Genomic DNA, 27,228 nt, shown 5'->3' on the forward strand with positions numbered 1-27,228 from the left:
TTCCCTGACTTTTTCAAAAAATAATGAAAATCCCTGACTTTCCAGGTGCGTAGGAACCCTGTAAATGTTTTGTTTTTTTCAAACTAATTGACATGGGAATCTTAAATCAGTGATATTTACCTTTACATTTACAGTAGAACCCTGATTATCTGAGGTAATGTGGACTGATGTTATCTTGGATAACTGAAAAATCACATGAACAGACGGCAATGGCTATTTTGAATTAAAAATTACAAATGTAAAAGATTTGATAGTTATAATGAACTTATAGTTATCATAAAGTTGTTCTACAGTTATACAGCCTGCAGCATAGCTCTGCTTGTGTTTCAACTGTATGCATCTTGCATTAATTGTTATGGCTACTACAAATACTTTGAGACGACCATCATAACTTCAAACAGTCCTATGTTGAGTAATGCTATAGCTATGTCCAAAAGAATGCGAATGCTCAATTGGTATACACTTTGTAATTCTTTTTTGGTGGGTAAATGACATCGTATTCAGAATGCATAAACACTATATTCAGAGTATAATATTTATCCAAATTATGAGCTAATTTCAAAATAAGGTTGCAAAAACAATACATAATGACAGACAAACCACAAAAAGACAAATTATGTTATTTAAAAAATAAATAGAATTATAAAAATTTTTATTTGAACTATTTTAAAATTTTTGTATATAATTTTTACCTCAAAAATTTCAAATTATGAAAAATCATCATCATAAATTTACAACTGTACAAAATTATAGTCATAAATATTGATTACATAATTATCATTTATAGTATGCATGATTAAAATGTGAAAACAGGTATACAAAATGCATTTTTTAATGGAACCTTGTAACAAACTTTTATTAAGGGACATTTATTTAATCATATTGCTTATTCAAAATAAAATACAATTAAAATGTTATATTTACAGCATTACACCATCTTTTCTCTGCTAATTAAATTCATACCAAGATTATTATAAAATTTTGAGTACACACAAAATAACTACTCAGGCCCTTTGAATGAATTAAAATTATATATATTTTTTCAATATTACAATGAAAGTAAACTGTACATAAAGAAAATTATCAATCAATTCTGAATAGCTGAGTAAACAAGATATGATTATTATTATACAAATATCACATTTCCATTTGCCATTCATCAATGAAACCGAAATCTAACGAAGCTATCCTGGACGAATTATTTAAATATGTGGTGTAAGAGTCCTGATCTATTGGACTAGCGGATGATCTCAGGGAATGATGTTTGGCATCATTAATTGAATTTCTTAATATTTCTTTACTTGTCTTGCTAGATGCTGATCGAGGTATTCTATTTGACACTTTTGGTTTGTTAGTACAAGGAGTAACATTTGTTTTGGTATGTTTTTTCAAACTCATTGGTGTGGGAATCTTAAATTCGTGATCTTTATCTTTCATGCTAACTGATCTATGGATTAAACTGGAATTATGATGATTTGAGTTTTCAGTTAGCTTAATATTTCTATAAAGTGATCTTGTTCCAAAATCGTTCCTCTTAAAAATACTTGGGATACGAACTGGAGTGACTGCTTCAGTTTTTTGAGCTTTACAATCTTTTGGATTGCCTCCATTAGTTTCACTTTCAATGTTGTTATAACGCTGAATGTTTGCTTGCACCATTCCTGCATTTTTAATTCGTAACTGTATAATACTCTCTCTTTTTACATGTTCATCTGTACTAACTTCACAATTTGAAAAATAATTTTTAGCACTAACCCATTGTAAATTACCTGGAATGTCTGATGAAGTACAACCATCTTTTTCTGAAATATCCATGTTTTTAAATGAATGAAATTCAGTTAAGTTTGAATTATCATCTTTATCGAATGATTTTTCTGATATTAATTGTGAAACATTCAGATCAGATGTATCATTAACACCAGAGTCAGTTTTCAAATAATTTAAATTTTCACAGTTATCACTAATGTGAGATAAACCACTGCTTTTGGAAGGATTTTCTGACTGATTAAACTGAGCTGAGTTCTCTTTTTCTTCTGCACTTTGAATTACAGGACTGATTTGACGTCCTGAAAAACATATTTCATTATTATTCATATTATCATAATTTGAACAAATAATATTAGATGAATTTTTTGAATTCTCAAGAAAAACTTCTTGTGAATTAAATTTAATTTGTAATGTTTTGGGAGTAGAACATTTTGTAATAGTATTTTCTCTAGAAAAATAACAGTTTTCATGTTCTTTTTCATTTTCATCAATTTCTGAATTTCCATCATTATTTATGTCATTTCCATCATCTTGAAATATTTCAAATCCATTCAATTCCTTATTTTTATCTACATTACATGGAATATTTTTACAAGATTTATCATTTACAGAAGAGTGTATGTGAAGATATGAATCTGTACTTTTATGCATTACAGATTCAGAATTATTTTTGAATTGGGAAGGTGAACGAAGACCAGTTTTCAATGTGTTTGGACGTCCTCGGCGTAAAGATGACTTATTAAATGATTTTGATGGTTTATTATTATTTTTAATGCTTGAAAATTCTTTTACATTGTTAACAGGTGACTTATATTCTTTCAACAATAATCCACTTTTTCTGAAACGATTACTTCCAATTTTACGAACAGAAATTTCTTTGTTTACATTTTGTTTGGGATTATTATAGGATAAATTTGTATTTTCAATTAATTTCTTACAGTTTTTATTAAGAAAGCTCTCTCTTTTTTCAGAATTTTGCTGTACTAAACTTTTTGAAGTATTTGTCATATTTTTTACGTCTGTACAATCCATTTTTATTTCTGAGGTGCTGAAATTTTTGTTTTGTACCAAATTTTGATAATCACTACTGCTTAAAGCTACTTCTTTCGATTCTTCTACAGAAGAAAGTGATTGGCTATTTGTTTGCAAAACGTCTTTCTGCATTAAATAAAGTATTTTGCAAAGTTATTAAAATATATACAAAATTTAATCAATATTTCTAATTATATGATGAATAAAATTAAATATTTTTTCAATTTAATTTTATTCAAAAAATTCTGAAATAACATGAAAAAATAAAATGTTTAAGTTTTATTTTTTAAATGATACAATATAATTAAATTATCTGTTTTAATAAAATATACATTTATAGTACTTGCACATTGCCTCATTTTTCCTTGATGTTTTAGTTTTACAGTTCTAACAGGAATTTTCAGATTAATTCATCAATTTATTATATTTTAAATATAAGCTGCTAATATTTTGATAAGAGGAAGTTGTGAATAATACTAAAAAACTTTTCTATAGATTATATAGATGATCTATAATATAATAATTTAAAATAAGAATAGATTTATTTAACCAAGAAAATGATATATCACAACAACAACAACAAAATCTATAGAATCTATCATTTTTTTATTACAGAAAAAAATATTTTATCATAAATACCTATTAAATTATTTGTAAGATAAAATCATATTCTTGGTTTGTGAATGCTTGTATAGTTTTTAAAGAAACAGAATTTATTTGTGATGAAGACTACTGTTTCAAATCAATTAACTATTTAAGAGAGATTAAACATCTAATAACAGATGCAGAAAATGCAAAGTGATATCATTGATATCTTACTGCAAAAATTACAAAAATAAATAAGATTGTTTAAAAATGAGAAAACTAAATGTAGACAATGTAGAAAATCAAATAAGAGAAATGATTAGAAATATTTTTCAAATATAAGCATGATCACAATATCAAAGTACTCAGCAAATCACTATACATATAACTAACACCTTATCCTTGCCGAGAAATATAATTTATTTCAAACAAATGATTTCAGCCTGATTCACAGGCCATCCTCAGGTTGAGAACCAAATTTGATTTAAAGGATTCCATTAATGGAATACAAAATTAAAAATTAAAAATTAAATAAGCAACGGAATAAGATAAAATAAAAAATTAAAAATGTAAAAAATGTACATAGAAGTACAGTATTAAGAAATACAATTACTAACACATCCAATAAAATTACTATTTTGACTGGTTAGAGCAAACTTCAAGAAAGGGTCTTTTAAAAATGCTCCCACTGGAATTGTAAAATTTACATATAATGAAAGTATGAAAAGCATTATGAGAGATTGCTCGCAGAAAAGGTTCAAGAATGCTTATAAAAAGGGCCCCTAATTTATACAAAATCCTCAGAAATTATAAAGATGCTATAATGTCAGAGGAGAAAGCAGGGGTTTATAGAATTCCTTATGAGAATATGCAATTGGGCATTAAAAAAGACTATATTGGAGTAACCATCAGGAGTTTGGGACTTAGAATCAAGGAACATAGTTATAATATCAAAGGAGTCTAATGCAACAATTTTGTCCCAAATGGCACAAGCACCAGGATCTGTAGTCAAATGGAATGAGGCAGCCATCAGAGAACCTTTATCTTCCCCATCTTTGGCATTGACAGCTGAAAAGTTGCAGATTTATAGGAGTAAAATACAGGAAGGCTGTTTAAATGCGAGGGATGCAGAAAGTCTTCCCTCTGCATGGAAGTTTATAGTTAAGAAATTTAATAAAAGCTCTAACCAGTCAAAATAGTAATTTTATTGGATGTGCTAGTAATTGTATTTCTTAATACTTCTAGGTACATTTTTTAATTTTTATATTTTTATTTTATGTTACTCCGTTGGTTATTTAATATTTTAATTTTTTATTTTATCTTATTCCGTTGCTTATTTAATTTTTAATTTTGTATTCCATTAATGGAATCCTTTAATTCAAATTTGGTTCTCAACCTGGGGATGGCATGTGAATCAGGCTGAAAATGTTTGTTTGAAATAAATTATATTTCTTGGCAAGGATAAAGTGTTAGTTATATGTATAAGCATGATCAATAAGATAATTTCTTATAAAAAGAAATTTTCTGTTAATATAATGTTTCACAGTATAATTACTTAATAACCATGGCTGTGGAGTTTGAGTCAGTAAAAATGGACCAACTCCTGTTTTTTTTTTTTTTTATTACATACTTTATAGTAAGCTTCAAACAGAAGTGTTAACCTCTTACCTTGCATTATAGGCACCTATTGTAATGCAAGATCTTATTTTATGATGATTTCCCTACTTCATGATTTTTCTCGGCATATCATTGTTGATTTTCTTTTCAGAAATTTATATTTGAATTCATATGTTACATTTTTTTTGTTGAAAGACTCATACAAAATATCTAAGAAAATTTGGGTTAAATCTAAATCTAGTGTTTAAATACTTTACTACAATCACAGATAGAAAACATTGCATGTCAGTTGGTTCAATATGAAAATGATAGTAGTGATAATGAAAAATTGAAAGAAAACTAAGTAAGCACTTTGGTTTCATAGGAAATGTTTGTTGAGTCATTTAAAAAAAAAACACTTGAAGTAGTAGCACGAAGATTCACTTGGTAGTGATGAAATGCCATTCTGAGCTAATGTAATCAAAGTATATTACAAATTATTATTTAGAGGCAAGAATTGGAATCAGAATTTTAGAAAACTGCTACATGTCTATCAACTCCACAGTCCTGGTTAATATTAAGATAAAACCAATAAATCAGGGATTCCAAACAGGGTTGATATAGACTCATTGAAGTTAATGAAATTTTGAAAAAATTTAATGGAACTCAAGGGGTCACTTGGGATAGATGAAAAAATCACACACTTATTGCATTTTTTTGAGAATTTCAGATAATTTTCAACAATAACAACAATCATGTGAAAAATTCATTAACTGATTTAATAATTTACTTGATATATTATGAAAATTTTGGAAAATAACATAAAAATGTTAAAGGGGTCTATTGTAAAGAATATTTTCTATATAGGAGTTAATGGAAGAAAAAGGTTGGGAATCCCTATGATAAATGATTACAAAATAGAAGTTAGATTATATTTATTTATAAAGAATTGTAATCCAGTCTGCAAAAAGTCAGATACCTCTGATTTATCATTTAATGTTTTGATTGTAATCATTTTTTGTAAAAGTAGTCACATAAAATAAACATGCAATATCTCATGAAGTATCAAATTTCAAAGTAAACAAAAAACTTTTAACTGTTTTTTTAAACATAAATTTGTACATTTATCATCATGAAGATTATAATAGTAGAATATACTAACCAAAATAACTCAATTTAAATTCATATAAATTTAGTTATTTAAATCTAAATATATAAAATTGCTTGTCCTGACTGACTCACTCACTCACTGATTCATCATCGCCCAGAGCAAACCGCTTAACCTAAAGAGGTAAAATTTGGTAGACAGGGTATGTCATGGAAACGCACACTAAGAAGGTATTTTTTGAAATTCCCCTGCAGGGGAGAGGGGGAGGATTAAGGCTTAACCGAAACAATGGCTTCTACTGTACTATTTTAGATGCGATTTTTTGTTTTTATCTGCGTTTTAGTAGGGTATGCCATGGCAATGCACACTAAGAAGGGATTTTTCGAAATTCCCCCTCGGAGGAGAGGGAGAGGATTTAGTCTTCATCGAGTAGTTAGGTGTATTAAATTAATAACATTTCAGACATTGTTATAAATATTTTTATCTATTTTGATTTTAAAAATGCTCGAACCGTTTTAAATTCAAATTTGTTATTGCATATTGGTTCGATTATAGAACGATTGTAAACGTTCCAGAAAATTGATCAAATTGAAAATAGTTCGTTTGATTCTCGGCAATTCTCATCATTCTCAGCGGTAGGTGTTAGTAGGTGTTATATAACAATTACTATGGTTGTTGAAATACTGAATATAAATGGGGTTTACTTGCAAAATTTTCGCAGGCGAAGTCGCAGGTAACAGCTAGTAAAATCACAAGTCTATTTCCATACAAATTTTATAAGTTACCTGACTGACTACTTTTCCATATATCAACCCGAAAAACTGCTCCCAAGTACAGTGGAACCCTGGTTAATGAATGTCCTGGTTAACGACCAAATCAGTTAACGAACTTTTATTTTGCAAAAATTTTGTCTCGGATAACGAATGTAACGGTATTTTGTGTCAAATTTTTGTTGATGTTAGGCATGCGCGAGTTAAGCATTGCTTTTCCGAGTGTTTGTGCTATACTTCTTTTTTTCAGTTTTGTGATTTATATATTTAATCAATATGGCATCAAAGAAAGAACAAAGTCATAGTGGCATTAGAAAATGACAATGCACTATTGTATTTGAGAAAAATTTTGATTAAAAGAGTAAGACAATCAACTTTAGATCAATTTCTTGTTCCTTACGCAAAGAGTTTGTTTCTTTGTTAAGTTATGACAATACCACACTTGGGGATCTGACTAGGGGGAATGCCTTCTGGGAGGTGTTTTTAAGGGAAACTGGCCCCTATTTAGGGGTTACAGACGTGGAGAAATCCCGGGAAACTCCACGTGGCCAGCCCGTCTGAGTGAGGTGCGAACCCATGAACGAACTCCCCGTGTTCAAGATACGAAGACTACTTAGCCACTGGTAGGTTTTTTACCGAAAGAGACTTCGACTCAAAGAATCTTCCGATGAAGTGCTACCTATTATCTTTTTTGGAGGGGATTCCCTTTCCAAGCATTAAGGTTCGTATATCTCCACTCTTCTGCCAGCAACTACAACAAACGAAGGTATGTACAGTGCTATTTTATTAAGCAAAGTTTACATGTTTGTTGCTGTAATGATAGATACTACGTTTTCCTACATTTTCATCAAAGAAAATTACTGTATATTACAAATAAAATGAGAAAAATTTCGGAGACTAGAACGGATTAATTGCATTTGCATTAATTTCTATGGGAAAAATTGCTTCGGTTAACGAACAATTCAGTTAATGAACAGAGTCGTGGAACAGATTAAGTTCGTTAACCGGGGTTCCACTGTACTTTTAAGTCTATCTGGTTTATATGCAGGAGCTTCTTCCTTCACAGAAGTTCAAATTTTTGAACCTGCATTCAAGCAATTCTACATTATATACATGTTCCAAGTTTTCTATTATCTTTGAAACATTTTTTATTTGTTTAAAAAGTGAAAACTATTAAGCAATATAATGTCCTCTCCCAGATGTTTTCTTTCATTCAAACTTCTTGTTTTCTTTTGTTTTCACTCTCTCCTTTCCTTGACAACACATTTCCAAGCTGCTGGTAACAACTCCCCATCTGTGATATTAACCACTTCTGAATCACATACACCCTTTCTCCCAAATCTATTGTCCCAATGTTTTCTTCCCTCATTTCCTTTATCCAAGACTGCTTCTGAATGCCATTGTCATTCTACTTTTCAAACAGTCCTCCTAATGTTCCTTGAGACATACACTTACAATCATCTTCATCACTCAAATATGATATGCTTGTTCCTGAGTCTGTTCAACAATTGATAATATATAGATTCAACTTTTCCCATTTTTCTTTCTCATTCCTGACAACATCAAACAGGGTAAAATTTCTTTTTAATATGAACTTCTTCTGAGTCATTCTCTCCAAAGTTCTGTAAAAACTCAGCCTGGGCTTTAGAATGACTCAGGAATCCACATAAAGGGACCCTTCTTTCTGTTCATTCAATGTTTTACTTGGGTGCTGCACATTTCACACACACAATTATTTTTTGAAAATAGTAGAAAAGTGCAGTTCTCCTACATGTAAATTAGAGCAGATACTGGCCAAGGTGACCAAGGAAATGGAAATGGAAATGGATAGTGCTTCCCATGATATTTTACATTATGATTTTTAATCTTATTTAAGTTTAATGCAAGGTTTTATATTTAGAGGATAGAAGTTCTAGCAAAGGATTTGGCAGAGCTGGTGGTGAGAGAAGTAAAAATGCTCTTGCTAGAATAATTTAAAAATGAGAAAATTCTACAGGATGTACAGTACATTGATGTCATGTTCTCACATGGAAATGACTGATGAATATAAAACTTTTTGTAAATATGCTTTCTAATATCTCCCTAGGTTTCAAGTTGAGGCTGAGGCAAGAATCTAAGGAACAGGTATGTTTCTTGAATGTTTGATTATGAAAGGACCAATGTGTGTTTATAGAAAGGAGTCTTTCAATCTGATTTCTATTCCCTCTGACTCCTAGGACCATAAGTATACAAAAAAGCCTTTGAAACCCTAATATGAAGAGCTTTCAAGTTGTTCTCTAAATGAAAATTTATAGACAGAAATGCAGGTTTTGAGGGAACTAGCAAAAAAATATGGGTTTACTAAAAGCAGCTTTCAAAAAATAGTTTTGGACATCAAGTGTGTGACACCCAAGCAAAACAGAATTAACAGAAAAAAGGGATTCTTTACACTGTGTGTTGGATTTCTAGAGCCCAAGCTTCTACAGAACTTTGGAGAGAGTTACCTGGAAGATTGTATTAAAAAATTCTAACTCTACTCTAATTCTGTCAGGAACAAGAAAGAAAAGGGGGACATAATGAACAAATCAGGAATAACATAATATCAATAGCTAAAAGAACCCAGGAGTAAGCATATTATATTGGAAGGATAAAAGGACCCTAAAAAGTATGATAGAACTCAAGGAACATCGGAAGGACTGTTTGAAAAGTAGAATGATGACATTTTCTTTATCCAAGGCCATTTCTGTTAAAATAACAATTTGGAAGAAATAAAGAAAGAGGAAAACATTGGGACAAAAGAGAAATCATGGATTTGGGAGAAAGAAGAAGAAATGCAGTGAAGGAAGAAGTTCTTGCAGATAAACCAGACAAGCTTAAAAGTACTAGGGAGTTAAGAATCAGTTTTTCAGGTTAATCTATAGGAAGTAATTAGTCAGGAAAACTTATTTAAATTAAATTATAAAAGCAAGATTATTATAGAGTAAGTGAAGATATTTGGTAATTTATTATAATGTTTTAACAAAGCAAAAAAAAAAAAAACAAGAAAATTGCATTAATACAGGTATACCTCGCCTTACGTCGGTAATTGGTTCCAGGAAAACGACTTAAGTCGAAAAACGACGTAAGTCGAATTTACTTGTCTCCGAATCTACTTGCCACTAGGCTAAACCATAAATTACTATTCCCAGTTCTGTATTTTATTTATTAATGCATTTTTAATAATATATGGTTAATAAGAATCTATTTTAAGCTTACAAACAAATAAATTTTAGTTTTTAATAGAGTACAGAAAAAAGTAATCTAAATTTACGAATGCATGTACTGTACTGTAAATACAGTACATACTTGTAAATGTATATATTTTAATATGATTTTATGTGCTTTAAACGCTTTTCTAGTGATATTACGACTTCAATATTTGTGGCGGACGGACATAAAGTCGAATAAAATGACTTAAACTTGATTTTTATTTTTCCGTATACTTTTTTGACAAACGACGTATAATCGGGAACGATGTAACTCGAAACGACGTAAGTCGAGGTATATCTGTATGATCCAAAATAATTTTTTATAGAAAATAATAATTTATATTCAAATGAATCTTAATTCCAGAGTTGATAAAATGCAATTATAACTATTAATTTACAAGTCAACTAGGCAAATAATTTTTTTACGTAAAAAGTTTGAGTGAATAAATGATTAAATTACTTCTCAATTTACAAAAGTGTTAATTCTCATTCTGCATAAAAGTATACCATATCGCAAAATTAAAATTTAGAGACTTTTAGTGAATTTGTTTTCAAGAAATAAGTAATAGAATTGTTAAATATCTTTTGAAGATTTACAGTCAAACCTGCTTTTGAACAAATTTCAAACTCTTAGTTGCACTAGTTACTGTATGATAACTCTAAGATCCAGCCACAGATGGTCAACTCCCTAAAGTTTCTATGTTAAAGAAAGTCAATAGCCTGACCAATCAATGACAGGACTACAGATTCAGAAGTTAGTAGCAGTGAGATCACCTCTCATCATTAAACATCATGAAATGAATCATTGATTATGTCACTATTTAAATTAGGTTTCAATACAAATGTTGGTAAAGATACTTCTTCCATTTTTTGATACGTGCCACAATTAAATTTAATCATGTTAATTAATAAAAACCATTCACATAATATAAATGGCATCCAAGAATTTATGTTTAAAGGTGCTTAAGTCAAATTAAATAACAAATATTTATTATATATATTATATTGCATTTGTAGGCATTTTTATGCATGAAATACAGATAAAATGGTAAAAAAGAGGGTTTATCTTGGAGTTCAGTAATGGATTAATCCATTTTATATTTATATAAACTATTCACACATTTTGTAATATTTTAATGTGACTGGGCCATCAGCCAGGAACTGTTTTTAAAAGTTTTACATACTGAGGCAGATAAGAAGCCTCAATAAAAAGGCCAACTCTGCTGTAGAGACGGTCTTGTTCCTAAGGGTTTGAGGACATTGAAATGAAGATTTAGTGTTTTTTTCAAAATATGTGAATACTTTTATATACATAGTTATTGTCCTTGATCTATTCTTTTAACATTTTGTATTAATTGTAATATTTTTAAAACCCATTTTATATTGTTTCTTATGGGAAAATTTGTTTCTGTTTTAGAACATCTTTTAGGAATGAATTACATTCATAAATCGAAGTTTGACTATACAAAGTTTTTCAAACTTTAAAACAGTAATATTTTTGTGATTAGTATAAAGAATTTAATTTAATAATAGAACTTATAATAGTGGTGTAAATTTATCAGTTATGACTACAAATTAATTTATAATAATATAATTTTAAAATTACCTTCATAAAAGTCTTTGGAGGACTGTTAATGTTCTTATTTGATATTTTTAAATATCCTTTGGAATTATCAATTGAATTTCTACATTTACATAAAATAATAAAGTAAGTATAATAAAATTACCATAAATAAATTAATTTTAATTTTTATAAGATCATACTTCTTTTGTTTATTTTTTAGTAATCTTAGTGATCGTCTTCTAGTCTGAATAACTGGAGTTTGATATATCATACCAATTGGGGAATCAATATCACTAAGAGAAATCATGTCACAAGCTGATAAACCTGAGGTGACTTCCAAAGAATCTGCTAAATAAAATACATTAAACTTAATAGAAACTTAAAAGATAAATATTTTCTAAATATTTAATTAATTAATATATTGCTTTCAGATAATCATAAGTATTATTGAGATTTGTCTGCAGTAACTCTTTCAGTGCAGAAGATTTAAAGAATAGTTTAAATCTTCTGCACTGAAGAGCTAACAGTTTTGTCCAGTCTCAGATTCCATATTTTCAAATTGAGAACTATTTGACTGTTTCTATGTAAACATTTGCTTAAACCTAAATAAATATTTACACTAGTAAATAATAAACCAACAATATTAATAAATTTATTATTAGAATTATTGTTCTGTGTAAAAATTTAAACAAAATTTAGCTTTATATAACTTGTAAGAACATTCAGCTTATCTAAATGATATAAATCATCCAAACATTATCTAAATAACATCAAGCAATTATTTATTGTAGCATCATCACAATGCCAGGCTGCAATTTTTAATATACAGTGGTGCCTCATATAACGTATGCCTCGAATAATGGACTTTCTGTTTGACCGTTACATGACTCGAGCAACGGACTTGCTGCGAACAACGGACTTTCCGTTCGGCAGTTACGTGAGACGAACAATGGACTTTTTTCGAACAAGTGCGAATAATGTTTCCACTCTTTTGCCGTTGCCAATGACAATCTGCTATTTTTAGGATATATTAGTATTATTAGAATGTAATGTAATATATGTTGACGATTCAAATAAACGAAATGTAATTGTGTAGATGTCGAGGTGGCGGGACGAAAAGAGGTTGTAAAAAACAAACGGAGCGAGAGTAGCTCGTAGAAGTGTTTAGTGATCTTAATTAATAAAGAATTATTCGTATCATATAATCTGGGAAGTTAAGTCATTTATAATGCATCATGGCTTCTAAAAAAAACAGAAAGGTGATTTCAATTGAAACAAAGCAAGAAATCATCAGGAGTGAAAGTTGACAAAATCTTTCTTGTCGAATGGGGAGAGGTTCAGGAGTTTACCAACACTTATTATCCAAACAGAGCTGAGGCCAACCGGATCAATGATCTCTACGATGACACCTTTGTCCATCATTTCCGACAGGTGTTAAAGAAGAAAGAGAAACAGACCACCTTGGTCATGTTTTTCAAGAAGGCAGCGGGCAAAAAACAAAGGATGGAACAAGAGAATTTGACCCTGCAAGTTCCGGTAGCCTCTCCTGAATCTGACTCCGATTAAAAAACAATAAAAAAAGACCCTCTGCAATGTGTAAAAAGTCTGTATCTGTATGAATGTGTAAAGAAAGTGTTCTTCCACCTCCTCCTCACAACATCTGACTACCCAGCATAATTGCTTTCTGCTCCATTTTCATTTTTTATGGTACAGTACGGTTATTTTATGCTGCGGAACAAATTATGTTTTAACATGTATATCTATGGGAAAATTCGTTTCGTATAACGGACGTGCACCTGGAACAGATTAAGTACGTTGTATGAGGCACCACTGTACTTAATTTAAAATATATGTGCTCCCCTCAAATTAGTAGTGTCTTGTTCCTGTAGATCATATTTTTACTTTATCAATAGAGTCATTCTATTAACTGCTTTCAGGGGAAAAGTTTTGAATTGAAATAATGTGACTTCCAGTTTGCATTGTCAGTTCATATATAATTAATCAGGGCCTCCTGCCCCTAAGGTTTCTATATCTAGTGGTTGAATTTCATCTATCTAATTCCATTCTCAAGATTAAGGAAAGATAGACAGATAACAGCGGGAATTTATAGGTCTACAATTTTTTCAAATTGCAGTCCAATTTGAAAAAAATTATCACATAGGTCAAAATAATTGCATTGTAAATGTAACAGATGACAAAAAGAATTGCATAATGATATCATTACATCATTATATAAAAAAGTTTCCATTGTAGTTCTTAACTGTCACTATAATTTCTAGATCATAAATATATAAAAGTTTTACAAGCTGAATAATTGTAAGCAATTGTAATGAAGATAATTATAGAAGTAAAAGAAGTGAAAAATGTTATTAGTCTAATACTTATCTACAGTTTATGGTCATTTGATTATAGATATGAAATTTCCTAAACTAGATATCAATAATAATCCAAGTAATTAGACAGAATCTTGTGTTCCTTTTTATCTGTTCTATTTTTGCAAATATTTTGGCAGAAAAATTCTCCATATTTCTTGCCCGTAGTATAGTCAAAGTGATCAGAGGAGAGAGGAGGGGAAAAAAAAATCAAAATTTAAAGGTCATTTTACATCTTAAAATATGGTCATTATCATAATTTAAACATTTGGGCATTTACCCTATTTACTCAAATGTAAGACACAACTGAATCTAAGACACCTTAATTTCTACATGTTCATCCATAGATTTATAAAAAAAAATGTAAATATAAATTTGTAGTGCTAGTAAAGTAACTTATATATTACTGTCTTGAGTATCAAAGTCAACAATTTCTCCACTTTCCACGTTAGGATCTTCTGAATCAACACTGGATTCAACACATCTTTTCATATACAATCGTCCTCAGTAACATTTAAATCATTAAAAATTCAACATTCCTTGAAAGAATGCTCCACAGTTTTTTTGGGTACATGACAATTAGACAATTCACAATGGGTTATAATCAAGTGGGTGACGGTTAACTGAGCAATAGAAACTTAAAAAAATTTTTTGCATGCTTACCAAGATATGATTTAACAGATATTATTTATTTATTTATTGTAAATACAGGAAATCCTCGTTGGTTTGAAATTTGAGGGATGAAATAATTGTAACTTTAAATTATCAAGTTTTGAATTATCTGAGATTTATGTGTATCTGTACAATATGCCAAATGCCATGTAACTAATGTAATTTATTAAGTAAATTGAATATGGATACATACAAAGAACATTATTTTTGTTAATTATTAATTAATAAATAATAATAATATAAATGTGAAGGAAAACTGCATGTGTCTGTTGTCTGTTGAGAACCTCATACGTTGCCAGATAGTTTTATAAAAAAGTAAAGCAGATTCCACAAAATGTAGTCCATATTATTTTTAAAGTGGCCCAAAAAGTAGTAAGTTACTCAAATCTAGTAGTGTAGAGCTCTACATATATATCAATCTGCTACTTGTAGCCCAATCTGGCAATCCCAAAAACCAGCTGTACTTTATGAGATAAGAGAAGAAAAGGGTAGTTCATGGATAAGACAACACCTGAAAATGTGTTACAGTAAAAGCAAAGCCATATTAACCAGATTAGAATTGTTCTCTTACAGCAGGGGTGGCCAAAACATGGCGCATGCGCCAAACGTGGCGCATTGGACGATTACAAGTGCCGCTTCAGTTAGTTCTGAGCAAAATTGCCAGATTTGGCTTTTTTGCGATTAAGAATATTATATAGAAAAATAAATTTTTTATAGTCTGTCTTGGCAAGTTCATTTGTTGCACAATTCGTTACAGTCTATTTTGCAGATAAAATGAATGTTCTCCACATAGTAAATTACAAGACTCAAAATACATGCATGTATTTTGAGTCTTGCGATCTTTATTTCCGATCAGTTTACAGGCGTGTAAATGGCCAAAAACATTTATTGTGATTAAAGTTATTCTAAGCTGATCTCGTTCTCAGTGCCAATAATTGTGGTGCAGAGTAATCTTCACCAAACGAGACTCTGGCAGCTATAGCACCATCATGAAGCAATCACCCTCTCGTACAAGAGATCATTGTTGACTATTATAAATTGGTGCTTCAATAAACTGTCATAAAGTAATTAATTCAACTGCATGATTAAGTTATTCCCTTTTCTTTCCTAAGCGAAGCAGATTTATTCTTATCTCTATTTATCAACCCCTAACATTGAACGTAAGGCTGTATAAAAAGTGTTCGAGTTATATGGCGCATCTGAACTCGTCTGTCAAAAAATTGGCGAATGGTATGCAAAAGGTTGGCCACCCGTCTTACAGCATGGAGGTACCTCAATCAAAACGAATGAGTTAACATAGCATATTACAGTTTGGACAAAATTTTCACTTTGAATTTCAAGGTAGTCATACTTCAAACTAACTGAATTCCTTAACTTTTAAATCTCTATATTAAGGTGACCATCTGTCCCCAAATTGGGGACAGTCCCCATTTCTGACCCTCTGTCCCCAGCAAGGAAGCGTCCACGGAATGGAGTCTTACTTATTTGTCCCATTTTTTCATTTCCTTGTGGTTACTGTAATATTCTTGCTGTCACAGTTTTCCCGCCAGAGGACATGTCCAATGTCTTCAGCATTTCCAGGTAATTTTTTAAAATGAAATAACCATTTTTTAAGGAAATGCCAAAATGAGCCAAACTTTATAACAAGAACAAGAAATTATTTATTGTGACTTCATCACAATTCTTTTAGTAGTCTTGCCTCTGTACATTATACTTTTCCTGTTAGCAATAGAGTCATGCAGATAATCTAATTCCTTCTCAGGGGAAAATTTTGAATTGAAATAATGTGACTTCTGATCCAAAGCAGTTCATATATAGCTCATTGGGCCTCTTGCCAGTATGCTTTCCATATCTGGTCTCAACTTTCATCTATTTAACTCCGTTTTTGAGATTAAGGAAGACAGATAAATGGCAATGAGAATTTATAGGTCTAACAATTTTTCAAATTGCAGCCCAACAAAAATATAACTAAAATGCATCAAAAATAAATAGCTATAAACCTTATTAGAGGAGAGCTATTTGATTGAAACAAACAAGCTCAATCAAAATTAAAATGTTTAGGTCTCAGTTGGGTACATACAGTACAGGTAGCCCTCAGTTTATGCCGGTTCAATTTACAGCAATTCACAATAACGCCACTGCGCAATTTGCCGTTTCCAGGTGTAATTCCCCCATTTTCCCTAGCTAGACTGATTTTCATTTCAGTGTTGACATATTTACCGAGCTGCGACATTGTACATTCGGTAAAACAAAGATTTTTATTAAATATATTTATTTTTTCTGTTTAATATTATTGGGTATGTATACATTTGCATTAAATTAATATTAAAATACTAAACGTTTAGGTAGCCATGAGTCAAGATATTAAACTTAATAGTCCAATAAATGGCGTCCGAATCCATAGCGCCAATGAATGTATCCCGTATCAGTTCATTCAGGAAAACACCTTACAACACAATAGCACTTCCGGCGATCACAAATTATTGTTAGTGAGACAAATCTACTTCTCGTTGGCCAGACGATATCTATCTCTCCTTAGCCACCTTGAATTTTCCCGCTCAAACTGACCTTATATAAGTATCCTTTCAACTAAGGAAAGTTTGGCGGATGAAGTTTGTGAGTTAGACAATGTTGGGAGCAAAGTGCAAATGTAAAAAGGAGCATCATATTCGACCATATTCCGAAATTCTTAATGAAAGAAATCAAAAATGTAAACAATTAAAGATGGATACTTTTTTCCGAAAAATGTAAGAAATTCGAAACTAAAATTTTTAAATAAAAACATTTTACTTTATTTTATGATAAAATACATTTTAAAAATTAAAAATTTATATGTATTTTGTATTATATTGTATTAATAAACAAAATTATTAGCTTATTTTTCACTTATGTAGAACCTAACCCTATACCTCACTGTAAATACGGGTTCATTTTACGCCAATTCAATTTGCGCCGGCTTTTGTAGGAATGGAACTGCGGCGTAAACCGAGGGCTACCTGTACTTTAATTCGTCTTTTATATTGTATTAATAAACAAAATTATTAGCTTATTTTTCACTTATGTAGAACCTAACCCTATACCTCACTGTAAATACGGGTTCATTTTACACCAATTCGATTTGCGCTGGCTTTTGTAGGAACGGAACTGCGGCGTAAACCGAGGGCTACCTGTACTCATTTAACAGTACTTATACATGTAGGCTGCTACTGTGTACCCTAAAAAGTGATGATTGACATGTGTTCCTGAATTTGCTGAGAAAAATTTGGTCACTCTATCTATATCCCTGGCTGGGATAAAAGTACAGTTACGAAATAATGGAATTTTGAACTATCTGAGCTTAAATTAACAAGGATTTCCTGTATTGATAAAATATATATAAATTATAAATATGGTTAAGACTTATGAGATAAGAGTTATATCCAACTTAGAAAAAGGAAATGTTTTGGAACATATTGTAATATCATTAATTATTTTGTGTCAGAAGTAGTTAACAAAAAAACACATCAAAGAAAAGCAATTCTTTGAAAACAAATTCTTTAGAAGAACTTTTATACTTTTTTGTTTTAACATATATTGTATTTATTATAATTATTGTAATGTATTTTTAAAATTTTATGTAATTGTTTTCTTTAATAATTCTTTAATAATTGAATTGTTTTCTTTGTTTTTCGTTGCCTATATTTGTTAATTTTGGAGAGTAGATATCAACTATACTTCCAGACTTTTCTATTTACTTGTAAAAATAAATAAATAAAATATGTAACATGTATAAATATGTTTGTTAATTACAAAATCATTCTTTTAACTAATTTCTTAAAAATACTTAAATTTACTAGTAGTAGATCAATAGAAAATAATAGTGATATTAATAAAGAAAATAATAAAAAATTTTGTTTATTATTCATCTTTTATTTTATCGCCCAGATGTCTGGCAGTAACTCAGTTGACAAGTGTCCTGTTTTTCTATGATTTTCATACAATTACTTATGATGTTACTGTAATAGACTAACAAAATTGAGCTAAGCATATCTCAAATATTTACTATTATAAATATTGGCCTAATAAAATTATTAAAATGACTTAATGAAATTAGTGACAGAGAAATAAGATGCAAATACTAGAAGTCATTAATTATGATGTATTATATCAAATCTAAGACAATCCTATTTTCAGAGATACTAAAACCTGAAAAAGTGTCTTACATTTGAGTAAATACAGTATAGTTTCTTAAAACTTTAATTCTGCCAGTTGTATCTTCTTTTATAGGCTATTCAAATAAGACCATTTGTAAAATTAGATAATTAATATGATTTAATAAATTTAATAATAAAAATAAAAAATAGATATTTTTTAGTAATGTAAACTAAATTTCATAAGATTATTAAAAATTATTATTATTTTATTATTTTTAAAAATATAAAATATATATATTCTTATGAAATTTAGTTTACATTGCTGTAAAATTGTTTTATAATTTTAATGTTTAATTTCTACCAGCTTACATAACATATATGTTATGATGTTTAAAAGTATAACACTAATCAATATAAGTATTAATATACTCATGCTCAATTTATACATAAATAAATGTGACACTTTAAACATATTTAAATTGAATTTACTTTTTAATAAAGCTGGTAGAAATTAAACATTAAAATTATAAAATTATTTTACAACAATGTAAACTAAATTTCATAAGAAAAAATATAGATATACAAAATTATCATCAGTAAAAAGTTAATAAACTTACCATTTGTTTTTTCTGTATTTAATATGTCATAAGACAATGCATTTTGGTAAGATCTGAAATAAGTATGAATTATATTCCTATTTCAAAAATTTCATATAATTTTGAAAATATATAAATTTAATTACTGATTATAGTTATTTTCTCTTGATTGAATTTCATTGTTTATTTTACGCTTTGATGCAGATTTATTTACAGGTTTGCAATGTTTCTCATTTGAGGTGAATACTAAAGGAGGTGGCAAATTTGAAGAGATTTCTGAGGTAGTTTGAACAGAAACACGTCCATGAGTGACAAATTTTCGGATTCCACTTACAAGTTCTGAAATACAAATACAAAAATAAAATTTTAGAATATTACTTCTAACTTAATGTTAATAAATTCACATACTTGTTTTTCAATTAATGTATTAATGGTTTGTTTATGTGATAGAAATCTAAAATGTCTAAAATGAGGAAATATTTATATGCAGTTTCATAAAAGTGTAATGTTGTTCTTTATAAAATTGTGTGGAAACAGAATAATTAGATATAGAAATTAAAAAACTAATTTTATATCTTTCAATTATAATAAATTATCATTTAAAATTTTTCAAGTAAAGAAATTTGTTGTTAACCACTCAGCAGCGACCGACGGATATATCCATCAAGGGCGATCGTGTGGCAGTGGTGACTGATGGCTGTATCCAAAAAAGAATTTTGTGGATATCGCCAAAAACTACCATGAAAAAAAAAATTCACATAAAAAAGGAATTATATAACAATAAAAAAGATTTTTCTTTACTAGACGTAACTGTTTACTGAAACAGTAATGAGAAAAAAACGCGTGGGAAAATACTTAAAAAATTTCCCACATTTATTCTCCACTACATAGGGATAGTACCATACCTGACTAACTCACTGCTGAAAGGTTAAACATGTTTTTTCTTTATTTACCTTGGACGGTTCCACTGCGCCGTTTCTTCTTTGCCTTTGGTTGCTCATCAGGAATATCAGATTTCTCTGATCCATTACAGCAACTTTCTGAATCAATTTGTAATGTTACATTATGATAACCTAATTTTTCAGCAATGTCAGAAGGAAACTGTCCAACATGAGCAGAATTATCAATTAGAAGACGCACTATTCCAATCTGATATTCAAGCAACTTGCTACAAAATAATAAATTATTAAATATGAATATATGCAAATATCATTAAAATTCAAAACAATTATTAATCTTTATAAAATATGAGATAGAAAAGAATTTTGCCAATATGATAACAACTATGACAAAATTAACATTCATGTCAGAAGTGAAAATAATCCATGAGATGAGACATCAAATATTGTAAGATGAATAAGAGCTTATTTAATTTATAAATTAGTGTTTGAAAATAGGTGTGTGAGAAAGTCTATTTGGACAAGAACATGGATTATGTTGTATCAGATATAAAATGCCATGTATGATCAATTTCTTATCAGAAACAGACTTTCTGGGAAAGCATTTTCACCTATTTCTAATTAATCTTAAACTTCATTTATTTAATCACTATAAAACTTTTGGCAACAGTTCAAATCTCCATTTAGAGGGAGGAATCAACTATACATCAAAGAAAACTTTGCAGGAGTTGAAAAAAGATTTGGAAAAATTAGAGAGAGTTTTGTAAAGGGAATACAAGAGTCATTTTCAAACCTTTGAAGAAATCCTTGTTATAGTATCTGATTGAGTCTCCAAGTCTAATATCAAGGTAAAAGATGTTATGTTGTCTTAGAAAGAAGTTGCAGTCAATTTCATATATCTGAAATGACATTGACTTCACTAATCTCAATTTTGATTTTCATCAGTAAAAGGAATGAATTTAATCACCACCTTTCAAAACCATTTATTTATTTGAAACATTTTAATCTGGGAATCATCTAAATCTAACATTCCAATTTATGCAGTCACACAATCTAGTAACAGAGTTCTACAGTGTAAACAGATTAGGATGTGCAAAAATAAAAATTTTAATATCACCAAAGGTTATGAATACAATAATAGAACTAAAAAGAAAGGTGACCACACACGAACAGATGAATTTTATGTCCATTCCACACAAATCCAGGTTGAAAGGTAAAAAGTCTAGGAAAGAGGAGAGAAATGGGAACCTTTCTCTCCTCTTTCCAGGACCAAGCTATTCCTTCTCCTTCGTGATCCGAGTTCTCTGAATTCCCAATGAGTGAGGATGTGGAGTTAATGGGGAGGGGTTCTTATGAGTAGCAGATTTTAAACTCTGCTTACAGAAATGTAGAAAAAAAAATCTGCTTCTCATTTCTTTCATGCTCTTACTAAAAAAGCTTCCATAGACATGGCTTAGGTTTATTAACTCTCATCCAAAAAAATATCAACTGACACCATCCTATCATTATTTCTGATTATTTACATAGCCAGGATGGATTTAGTAAATGGATTTCTTCATACAATATAGAAACACTATCTGTGAAATATAATTGAAAATGTCTGAAGATTTAATATCCTGAACATCACTAAACAAAGATCACTTTCAGCAGAACAATGAATGTTCAAAATGTAATAATTAATAGATTCTTAATGTATAAGTTACAACGTAACATTTAATCATGTCCAAATAGTACAAACAAAAAAATTGGTGGTATAATAGTATAAACAAACCACCCATTTGGTGGGTAAATGAACTGGCTTGGAAAAATAAAAATAAGATAGCATTGTGGTGGTACACCAGTATATTTTGTTGTTTTTTATTTTATATATGTATATATAAGAATATTCTATTCCCTTTTCTCTTTGTTCTGTTTCTATACTTTCTGGAACTTTCGTCTGAATGTGGGTGGTCAGTGACCCAATTTCGGGACAAAGGAGTNTTCAGTGATTAATATAAGTCAAAAACAGAATATAGCTAATAAATGGTTTAAATAATAAAAAAAAAATTCAAAATTGATTTTATTTCAATTCATTATATTATTATTATTATTAAATTGCTTAATGCATTATACTAAAATGTTTCATATTATTGTTATTAATAAAACTATTTTTAATTTCAAATTAAACAACTAACCTGAGAAAAATATTTTGTACATTTTTTGGAATAACTGGTTCTGGTAATTCTCGAAACCATTGCTTAAGTAATGAAGAGACATCATGAGGCTGAGCGTAATCAAGATTTCCACCATTTTCCAGATATTTCTAAATAAAAAATTTTAATGGCTAATAAATACTTATTGTAACAACAGTGAAATAAAATTAGATGTAGTGAATAATGGAATTTTGAACTATTTGAGTTTAAATTAACAAGGATTTCCTGTATTGATAAAATATATATAAATTATAAATGTGGTTAAGACTTATGAGATAAGAGTTATATCCAACTTAGAAAAAGGAAATGTTTTGGAACATATTGTAATATCATTAATTATTTTATGTCAGAAGTAGTTAACAAAAAAACACATCAAAGAAAAGCAATTCTTTGAAAACAAATTCTTTAGAAGAACTTTTATACTTTTTTGTTTTAACATATATTGTATTTATTAAAATTATTGTAAAGGATTATTACAGTATTTATTCTTAAACTACTTTATCTCAGGTATTTTGTTGAGATTAACCAATTAATTATATCACAATACTGCTTGACGTACAAAAATATTTCATGTATTGAGCAAGCTTTTTTTGCAAACTCCACTTTATCAACATAAACTTAAAGCTGATAATGTATCCATCATCTCCAAATTATCAACACTACTAAAAGTAATCAATTATTATTATTGGAAGGAACGATTTACTTATAAAATCAATGTTTATTTTTTTCACATCTCATGTCAAAGTGCTCTGGAACATGAGATTTGTTAATACAGTAGAGTCCTGAAAACGCGACCTAATGTGGACTGAAGACTGGCCAAGTTTGTGAAAATGCCGGGTTATCAGGAATGGGGTTAAAAAAGAATAAGTACGAGTGTTTCCTCAGAAAATACTGTACTGTACTTGTATGTATTGTTTGCTTGAGAATACAACAGAGAATAAACTGCCCAAATACCCTTAAACAAGGGAAAAGTATGTACTTTATGAAGGCATAGAGCCTTTACTACATGAAAATGAAAATTAATAAATACACAGTGTACAGTAATTTACCTGATAAGACAGACCTCAGAAAAATACTTTATGAGGCATAAAGCTGTATAATGAAAATTAACTAGGGGATTTTTTGCCCTGCCAGGGTGTGGCAGAGTTATCCAGACTGCCAGATTATCGAGTGCAGAGTTTTTGGGACTCTACTGTAACTACTTCAACAAAATAAGTACAGTAGAGAATCGATTATCCGACTCAATTGGCAACTGGGGTTGGTCAGATAACTGAAAAAAATTGATAACCAAAAAGTATGAAAAAATATATTATTAGTATAGTATATTATTATATTAGTATATCCCATGTAATTAGTATATCGCTATTAACCTACTTTGCGTTGAATGTTCATCGATGTTAAGCCTAACATTTTTTTTTTAAATATTAATCGTTGCTATTGCATAATTAAAAATTATTTTTAAATTATTTTATTGCTCACAAAGCAAACAACCGCTTATAATTAGAAAATTAAGCCTTGATTAAATACTGGTCTCCCTTTCATGGTCGAGCCAGTGTTGCCAGCTAAAATACGCAAAAATTTAACAAAAATAATATTAAAGTAACCAAGACATAGCCAAATATTGTAGCGCCACATCACTAGCGGACATTTGAAATTTGCCGACTAGAACGGTCGGTTAACCAATGTGACGGTTGATCGGGGGTCGGATAATCGATGCTCTACTGTAATTAAATCATAGGAAAATTAAAAAATAGTTTTTTAATTTTTAATTTGTTTACAGATCATGATCATAATTTAAATATTACTTACTTTGCTTTTCCTGTTGTTGAATGTGATGATGGTAATAGATTTGGTGCCATTATCAAAGCAAGATTGTGAGAATCCATTTTATTTTCAGAACAGTTTTTAGCAATATTTGAAAAAAAATTAACTGTATGTTGTAAGGTATAAAGGTGGTCTGGAGGAAGAAGAAGACAAGCTAACAAACAAGCAGATATATTTTGGTCTACTTGATAACACCTAGAAAAACAAATTTTTACAAATTAAAAATACAGTAGACCCCCTATAACGTGGGTTCATATAATGCGGATTTGTATATCGTGGCAAAAAAATTGTGACTGTATTCGTATAAAGACGCTAAAAGAGACTCGTAAAATGTGGTAAAACGTCATCGCCGACTTGTGTTGCAACAGGATTGGTCGAATCTGGATCAATAGTGGACGAGCAGCCAAATTACTTACACGCTACGGAGAGTTTAAGCAGGTAAGTTGAGTTTACTATCGTCTGTACAGTATACAAATTAGGTACTGTAAGTCTAATACAGTACTGTAATTTTATACATTTCTTATTCAACGGCCATAAAAATTATTTCTATTAATGATGTCTCCAAAGTTCAATGAATTTTTCGCAGAAAAATAACTTATCAGAAAACGCGCTTGCCGTTTGGTACACTACTCTGCGAAAAAAACTAGCTTAAGCAATGGCATCATCGAACGGTGCATACTTGGTAAGTAATCCTATAATTTTTTGTTTATAGCATAGTTTATACAGATTATTCCCAAAAAATTATGCGTGTTTTGGAAATGTTGAGTGAAATTAGTCTAGAAACAATTAATTTTATGGAAGAAAACCTTTCAAACAGCCGTAGTTCATAAACTGCACATGTGTCGGGCTGTGATTGGCTCAGGTATTTAAGGATTCCTACAACGTGAAATTCTTATAAAGCGGAACGTATCTACCGCGTTATAGAGGGGTCGACTGTATTTAATCTACAGTATTTGATTTACTTAGACATTTATTTATTTTTAAAATATTCTTTATATTTCACTTGTTACCATCACTGATAAACATTTTCAAAAGTAAAATAAATTATAATCCATTAAAAAATTTTAATATTAACATCTTGAAAATTCAGCAAGTCATCACATAGATACACATGAATTAGAGAAATATCCAATCAAACAATGTGCAATTATTCAATAACTGAATTTATAACTCAGTTATCATAATATATAAGCATTTCATAACCAAAACTAAATGTTAAAAACAAAAAACTCTTGTTTTTATAATTTTATGGATGAAATTATGGGCAAAATCTTCAGACCATAACACTATCATTTTCACAAAGAATTTCAAGTAATTCTATAGTAGAATCATAATTTACCAAACCTAGATTTTTCAGTGATTAATATAAGTCAAAAACAGAATATAGCTAATAAATGGTTTAAATAATAAAAAAAAAATTCAAAATTGATTTTATTTCAATTCATTATATTATTATTATTATTAAATTGCTTAATGCATTATACTAAAATGTTTCATATTATTGTTATTAATAAAACTATTTTTAATTTCAAATTAAACAACTAACCTGAGAAAAATATTTTGTACATTTTTTGGAATAACTGGTTCTGGTAATTCTCGAAACCATTGCTTAAGTAATGAAGAGACATCATGAGGCTGAGCGTAATCAAGATTTCCACCATTTTCCAGATATTTCTAAATAAAAAATTTTAATGGCTAATAAATACTTATTGTAACAACAGTGAAATAAAATTAGATGTAGTATAAAGATTTTAAAATATTTTTGTTTTAATTTATATTTGTTTATAACTCTAAATTATATAAATGCTCTTATAAATTTTGGTTAAAAAGAACAAGTGATGAATCTATTAATATGACAAAAGAGATGCAGATAGAATTCATAATTAAAGTATTCCCATTTAATGCTATCTGGAAGGATATTGTAGTAATGAAAACCAAATTTGTATGCTGATGTTTCACATGGAGATAGGAAATAAACCTAAAGCTTATAGATTTGTGCATTGCAAGAAAGAAAGAGAGGGAGAAAAAAAGCACAACATATGCATTTAGGCTATGATTTCTGGAAATAAAATTAATCACCACATAAAATAAAATACCCATGGCATATGGAATGCCATTCATATTATATCAGATCAGCTCCAAATGACCATGACCTTGCCAGAACCTGCTTTTCTTGTGAAGCTGTTTTATGACTGTTCAACTATTGCACTTTCAAAGTTCTAATACCTGAAAAAATTGTGTCAAGGTCCTTTGAATGCTTGATTTGAGAGAACTGGATGTTTACAACTAGAGTGAGAGTGCAAATCTATTGCCAAATAAAAAATTGAAGATGTTGCCATGGGCTTTGAGGAACTAAATGGACAATGTGCTGGTAACAAGTTTCAGCAGTGTAGTGTCACAGCAGTTGGCTGTGTGGAAGGTACTGAGAAAGATGTATTTTTTCCTATACAATATCAGCCACATCTACAGTTGACTGATAGCATTGAATAAACATGCATGACCATTGTGTGTTCTTTTCTAAATGAAGTGGATGATGCTTGGCTGTGTGAAATCTTGCAGACTGATGCATATTCTTATCTCAATAGAATAGGGAACATCCATAACTATTGCATTTGGGCTTTGCAACATCCACATGCATGTCAACAGATTCCACTGTAGTCATCTAAATTCATAATGCAGTGTGATTTCACAGTCACATTTATCTTTGCTCCATTTTTAAGGAGATTAGTTCCTCAAGCCCTGTGATCTGCTCTGGTGTTACTCCCAAAATAATGGGAGACATTGAACAGTTTTATTATCCTGCAACTGCAGAAATGACAATGTCTTGAGCCTTGGTAATACGATATGTCCCAGTAGATATTTATATAATAAATTAATAATTTATAATTATT

General features: G+C 29.6%; 1 protein-coding gene across 4 annotated transcripts in view; it reads right to left on the minus strand.

Moving 5' to 3' along the window:
• Positions 1 to 816: 816 nt before the first annotated feature.
• Positions 817 to 27,228, minus strand: part of LOC111614749 (rho GTPase-activating protein 11A-like) — a 35,937-nt gene continuing 9,525 nt past the window's right edge. For 3 of the 4 annotated variants that reach the window (XM_023356112.1, XM_023356114.1, XM_023356113.1), the window contains 8 exons: positions 25,884 to 26,011; positions 24,323 to 24,532; positions 20,376 to 20,590; positions 19,569 to 19,761; positions 19,444 to 19,496; positions 11,850 to 11,997; positions 11,692 to 11,770; positions 817 to 2,925 (listed from right to left, as the gene is read on the minus strand). In XM_023356112.1, the coding sequence (XP_023211880.1) occupies positions 1,138 to 2,925; positions 11,692 to 11,770; positions 11,850 to 11,997; positions 19,444 to 19,496; positions 19,569 to 19,761; positions 20,376 to 20,590; positions 24,323 to 24,532; positions 25,884 to 26,011 (2,814 nt within the window). In that variant the 3' untranslated portion in view covers positions 817 to 1,137. The remainder of the gene's footprint in view (positions 2,926 to 11,691; positions 11,771 to 11,849; positions 11,998 to 19,443; positions 19,497 to 19,568; positions 19,762 to 20,375; positions 20,591 to 24,322; positions 24,533 to 25,883; positions 26,012 to 27,228) is intronic. The other variant, XM_023356117.1, reaches the window with a different exon arrangement.

The sequence above is a fragment of the Centruroides sculpturatus genome, unplaced genomic scaffold (genome assembly GCF_000671375.1).
Source record: "Centruroides sculpturatus isolate CEXI.00-Female unplaced genomic scaffold, Cexi_2.0 scaffold2288, whole genome shotgun sequence".
NCBI lineage: Eukaryota > Metazoa > Arthropoda > Arachnida > Scorpiones > Buthidae > Centruroides > Centruroides sculpturatus.